This window comes from Helobdella robusta (genome assembly GCF_000326865.2).
Source record: "Helobdella robusta unplaced genomic scaffold HELROscaffold_3, whole genome shotgun sequence".
NCBI classification, from domain to species: Eukaryota; Metazoa; Annelida; class Clitellata; order Rhynchobdellida; family Glossiphoniidae; genus Helobdella; species Helobdella robusta.
In genome coordinates, this window is record NW_008704501.1 from 4,833,871 (window position 1) to 4,840,523 (window position 6,653).

The window sequence follows — 6,653 nt, forward strand, 5'->3', positions numbered from 1 at the left end:
TAGCGTAGCGAACAGCGATTGATGTTTGTTGAATTTGCGTGGCTGGTGATAAAGTGAGTCATAAATTTAATCATCTGAGATTAGAGAGGCAAAGTAGGTTGGAGTGCTCTGCCATACAGTTCTGTTAGAGTATTCTTATTACGTTATGTCGGATTATTTAAATTAATTTTTGTCATTTTATATATAAGAGTTTTTTGCGAATATGCGTGAATGTATGTATGTATGTATGAATGAATGAATGAATAAATGAATGAACAGATGGATGAATGAATCAATGAATGGACGGACGGACGGACGGATGAACGAACGAACGAATGAATGGTTTTAGCATATTTCTAATTTTGAATTCAAATGTTGAATCCCACTTAGAAATAGACGATATCTTGGCCTCAGTGCAGCATGTACAGAGTTACTTGAACTCACAGAACGAGAAGGAGGACCTTAATGTTATCAGCCGGTTTGTTATGGACGACAAGTTCCAGCAAATCCTTAAGATCCATAATAAGGTGTGGTTCATGTGTTTGTGAAGATTTTTGTCGTGGCTATGATAAGCAAAATAAATATTTATGTTAGTTTCGTCATCTTATCGTGAAATAGTTATATATTTTTTGTCATTTACTTGGTCATTATTCATTTCTTTTGCACTGTCTGAGATAGTTTCACAAAACTTCTTTTGAAAAATGAAATGCAAATTTGTAAATTTCAAGAGATTCGTTAGTAATTAATCATCATCGTTGATCAATGAATGTGAATGAAGGTCGTCGAAGTAAAGTTGCGAGGCGTCAAAGTGCCAAGACCGACGTCATTATCGTCAACAGAGGCCTTTGAGTCAATAAGTGTGCAGCATCTGAGTAACGAAGTCTTCAAGGACATCTCACTCTCCAATCACTACGCAGCTAGAGAACTTACGATCCTCTTTAATCAACCTAACTTCAAAGTTTGTCCACTCTTGTAATAATATTGAATATAAATATATCTTTGCGCGTGTGGTTATATTTTTAGTTTATCATACGTTTGTATTTTAAACTAGTTTTTTAGCGTATTTTAAATAAAAAGTTAAAATATGATCCCGATTCCTTAATTCCTTCACACAGAACGCCATAATGACCCACGACAAGATAATAGAGTTAGAGGCGGGCGTAACGAAAGAGCAGATCGACCAGGACAAGGCGTATCTGTCTGAAAAGGTGCAGCAGTTCGGAGGTGATGACGACATCAAGATTGTTAGGCTCGTTAAGTCGGGTGATCCCTTGGTGGGTTCTTCTGTTTTTTTTTTTTTTTTTTTTTTGTTTTGAGATGGTCTCAATAGTTCATATAGTTTCTATTGAAGATGTTGATTATAAAAATTATTTTCACCAAAAGGAAAAAAATAATTTACGTTTTGTAGAATAATAAGATTAATTATGTCCGTTGACAACTTTTGTTTGCACTTCCATATGAATTTTGTAAATTCGTGTGCAGTAAATTGTGTTCACACATATTTATATAATTTCAAAAAATTCGAAATTCATTGTTAACATGAATAAAACATTGTACAGGGTGCCACAGTGAAAAATGTTGGTGAGAAAGTTGTGATTGGTCGGATCGTGAAAGGGGGTGTGGCCGAGAAGAGTGGTCTGTTGCATGAGGAGGATGAAATACTTGAAATCAACGGTCACGATGTCAGGGGCAAGACTGTTTCTGATATCTATGACCTCATGGTTTGTTTGTTCGTTGTTTGTTTGTTCGTTCGTATGTATGCTTGTTTGTTGTTTGTTTGTTTGTTTGCATGTTTGTTTGTCTGTTTATTTGTTTGTTTTTTTTGTTGTTTGTTTGGTTTTGGTTGTATGAACTCTAGGAAGAATTACAAATATGCTCTCTATTGGTAATGGAAAAATTTTAATCTTTTGTGATCATATCAAAATTAAATTGAATGATTTGCAACGACTACGAACTACGAAGATAATAAAAAAAACGTTACAACTTCATTTTACGTACGTCGAAAACGGACATCCAAATAGAGATGTTATTTAGAAGAACAATAATGGTTAAGTATGAATTATCTATAATATTATCTATATTATCTATATCTAGACTATCTATAATATATTAATAATAATATAATAAAAATCATCGGACAGTCGAGACTGGATGGCAACTTAACATTCCTCATTCACCCTGGAGAGGGCTTCAAGCCACACAGCAGTCAAAAACTGAAGACGGTATGTTCCATAATCTTTCTCTGATGTTACTTTCTACTATACAAAATTAACTTTCACCTTGTTAATTAATTAATCTTTGTGGGATTTTCTTAAAAATAAATGTGTTTAGAATTATTTTTTTCATGTATTTTTGTGATCTGATTTGGTTAGGGCATGATTTGATGATTTGCACAATTGAATCAGATCCACATTCGAGCCCTCTTCGATTACGACCCGGAGGAAGACAACTACCTTCCATGTCGTGACCTCGGCTTCTCCTTCTCCAAAGGTGACGTCATCCACGTCATCGATACGAACGATTGCAATTGGTGGCAGGCCTACAGAGACGGTGAGGATGATCAGGTTCTCGCCGGTCTCGTCCCGAGTCCTCACTTCCAGCTGCAGTTACATTCTTTTAATGTTTTTTCATATTCTTGACTACAGCCTCTTATTTGAAAAAAATGAATGTTTAAATATATTCGTATCGTTTTGCATTTTCATTGGACTAATTCAAAAATTAAGTTTGACGAGTTTAAAATTATTGAATTAAATAAATTTTTTCAATTTGGATAATAGGAGAGCCGAACTGACGAAGTTGATAATGGAGGATACCGAGGAGAAGAAGAACGAGAGGAAGTGCAAGTGTGTCTCCAAGAGGAAGAAGAGGAAAACAGGTAGCGCTCTGATTTTGTTTCTGACATCTTAAAATAAAATTTTTAACGAAAATTTTTTTATTTCATCAACAATTAATTTATAAATTGTACGTATTGTTTTAGAAAGCAACGCACCGAGCGAGTTTTTAACGTACGAGGAGGTGGATTTGTTGGAACCCGACCCCTCCTTCAAACGACCCATCGTTCTCATTGGGCCCCGTGATGTGGGCAGGCAGGAGCTGAGGCAGAGGCTGATGGAATCTGATTTCGATAAGTTCGCTCCGGCAATTCCTCGTTAGTTCATCGGTTTCTCCACGTTCTTCATCGTCTTGGACATTCGTTTTTATGTATTATAAAAAGTAATTATCTTTATTGAAGTTTCGCCACACCAAATTTCTTGAAAGCACTTTCTTCTATTAAAAATTTGTTTCTTGGCGTTTAGTACACCTATTAACGTGTCATTCAATGTATATCTATCCGCGCCGTTACATTTAAAACATTTAAATTCAACTTGTACGTAATTGTTTGTTTGTTTCCTAGGCTTTCATCGTGTTTCAGTCCAAATCAATTAATTTCTCTGCATTGCGCCTTATTGGAAGTTCTTAAATCAATTTAATTTGTTTGAATAGTGGATGCCATTTTCATTAATGTTGAGTATGTCGTAATATTTATTTTTAACGTTTAAAATTTGGCGTGTCGTCCTATCGTACGTGATTGATCTAATTATCATTAACCTGAAGAACTATTTCTAAAAGTATTTATTCCACTGCTTTCATATATCATTTTCATGCTGCCAATGACACTCTTTCAATGACTTATCCTCTAATCTTCCAACTTTCCACTGCCACCAGACACCAGCCGACCGATGAAGAACGGCGAGATCAATCACGTGGACTTCCATTTTATCAGCAAGCAGGAATTTGAAGAGGAAATATCCAACAACAAATTTGTGGAGTACGGCGAGTATGAGAAGCATCACTTCGGAACGACCTTTGACGCCATCAGGACTGTCATTCAAGAGAACAAGACATGCGTTCTAATCTTCCACCCACAGGTTGTTCCCGTTTGTCTTTTTACTGGTTCATTCATTTCTTTCAATATTATTTCTAGTCTAAAATTATTTAAATTATTTAAATTATTTATTAGCAAAATCATTTAAAATTATAAAAAATCGTTAATTATTTATTTTTAAATTCAAGATATCTATCTTTCTCTTTCTCTCTTTCTCTCTTCTTCTCTCTCTACACACACACACACACACACACACGCACACACACACACACACACACACACACACACACACACACACATACACACACACACACGCACACACACACATATGTATATATATAAATATATATATCTATATAAGATATTTATTCATACCGTACCTGACAGGCCATGAAAACTTTGCGTGAGTCTGACTTGAGACCGTACTTTATCTTCATAATGCCACAAAATATTGAAAGTTTACGGCAGATGAAGGCCAAGCAAAATGTCAAGTTCAACGTACGTTCAAGATTCATTAATATGTTGCTGCTATGTTATTATTACTGAAATAATTTTAATTAATTTGACTTGCCAACACATTATTAATTAGTTTATTAATTAAAGATATATTTTATTAATTTGTCATTTTCTTAAGAGTTTTTTAAACTGGCTAATTTTTATTATTTTAAAATTTTGCAAAAAATTGTAAAGAAACTCGTACAGGTTTTTTTTTTTTTTTTTTTTTATACAAATCATATCTGGACCTTGCTACCTCGGCAACATCATCAATCATTAGTGAGGTCCAACCAGTTGGTTGCCGGTTCGACTTCAGAGGTGATAAATCGTCTCGCTGAGTTCAGTTGCTAGAGATGTTTCCATTCATTAGCCCCTTATTGAAAACATTTATAAACATTATAAGAGGAATATAAACATCGTTTATAAACATTATAAGAAGAATAAACCTTATAATAAACTTTAACGTAAACATTTATAAATATGTAAAGTGGAGTAATCCGGCAAGAACCGGGCCGATGTAATTTTAGCAAATTTTTTTTGTTAACAAAGAAACGATGCATGGTGCTGGTATCACCCACTGTGCTAATTAGCTGACCATGCGTTTTTTAGTCGTGGTCAGCTTCACCTTCATCATCGTCATCATCATCATCATACATCATCGTCATCATCATACATCATCATAAAAATCATCACCATCACCAAAAATGTTGCAGGATGAGTCATTGAAGAAGATTATAGAAGAGGGTCGTGAGATAGACGAGCAGTACAGTCACATGTTCGATTCCATCATCGTCATCACCGACCTCGATCGTGCCTTCAACGAACTCCGGCATACCATCCATCAGATGAACAACACTGCACAATGGGTGCCCAAGAACTGGCTTTCTTCTTGATTCACTTTTTTTATTCATTCCTCTTTTTTCTTTTTTCATTTTCTTTCTTCTTCTCCTCCTTTTTCTCCTTTCTTTCTTCTCCAACCATCTCTCCCTCTCCTTACATTTTATTTTCCACGTTGTAAAGTTGTTACTTTTTTCATATTACCAGTGTCGTTGTTGGTGTTCGTTGTGTACGTTGTCATGGTGATGCGGTTACTGATGTATCTGATGAAATCATGATGGTCGTATGTTCATCTTCTTTGTCTATTGTTTATTTTTTTTTTAAATTTCGATTATTTATTTTTAAGAATAACAATACTTTTATACTGCATGGATGTTTTTGTTTTTAAAAAATTTATAGAGAGAAACTCGTAATGAATGCAGTTGTTAATTTTGTTTTAAAATTTTTAAGTTTCAAGTTATTGGCGAATTTTTAAAAACAATGACCACATATTTCGAGGTTTTTCGGGTAGATTATTTTTTTGAATCAGCTGATTTGATATGCAATGTAACAATTTACTGCTTAAATGTTGTCCATTAAAAATCATATTAATTGAATTTAATTAAAATATAAAATATTATTGCTTAGGATATAAATAAAAAAATGATTGTTTCATAAAAGAACGATTTTTTTAGTCGGTTAGTCTATCGTTCTATCTATCCATTTACCCACCCATCCATTCATTCATCCACCATTCATCCATTTTATGTATCTTTCCATTCATCCATCTATATATTATATTCCATTCATTCATTCATTCATTCATCATGTACGCTCTACCATAACTTGTACAAAGCTTCTGTTTTTACTTTTAATGTAAATTTCTTTAATTTCTATTTATAATTTGCACACAAGCAAGCTTGCCAAGTCGTCATATCTCGACAGACAACCAAAACGAACAGAGCGTATATTTAAAAATAACGAGAAAGTAATGTTAAAGCAATAAGTAAAAATTTGGAAATAAAAAAATCTGTCCATTTGAAGTATTTCCGTCCGTCCACCTAACATCTGTCTCTGCCAGTACTGTTCTAAATGAAATCATCCACGTTCTTCTTTATCTATCCTACGAACCAAACACACACACTCACATACTCTCTCTCTTTCTCTCTCTCTCTCTCTCTCTCTCTCTCTCTCTCTCACCTCTCTCACTCATACACACCCACACAAACACTTTTTCCTACTCGTTCAACGCTTTTCAGTATTATAAATGTTTTTATATTTTAATTTATTCGATTCTTGTTTAATTCTTAGTGATTATGAAAATAATTATTTTTAATTTATTTTATCGATTTATTAACGAAATCATTACGTTTATTGAAAATTATGCTGATGATAATTATGTCTAATTGAAATAATGTAAAGAGGTGATGATAGAGGTATAATAAATAATAATAAATACACCCAATATATACATATCAAAGTAAGTGTCCAAAGATAT

General features: G+C 33.7%; 1 protein-coding gene across 1 annotated transcript; it reads left to right on the forward strand.

The window, feature by feature from the left end:
* Window positions 1-314: 314 nt before the first annotated feature.
* HELRODRAFT_161478 (hypothetical protein) lies at window positions 315-5,232 on the forward strand (the record flags this gene model as incomplete). The annotated part of the gene is made up of 11 exons (XM_009021394.1): window positions 315-506; window positions 758-937; window positions 1,095-1,253; window positions 1,539-1,700; window positions 2,121-2,201; window positions 2,385-2,584; window positions 2,757-2,854; window positions 2,957-3,127; window positions 3,685-3,887; window positions 4,232-4,342; window positions 5,053-5,232. 11 exons carry the CDS (start codon window positions 315-317, stop codon window positions 5,230-5,232), a joined length of 1,737 nt encoding a protein of 578 aa, XP_009019642.1.
* Between the last annotated feature and the right edge of the window lie 1,421 nt (window positions 5,233-6,653).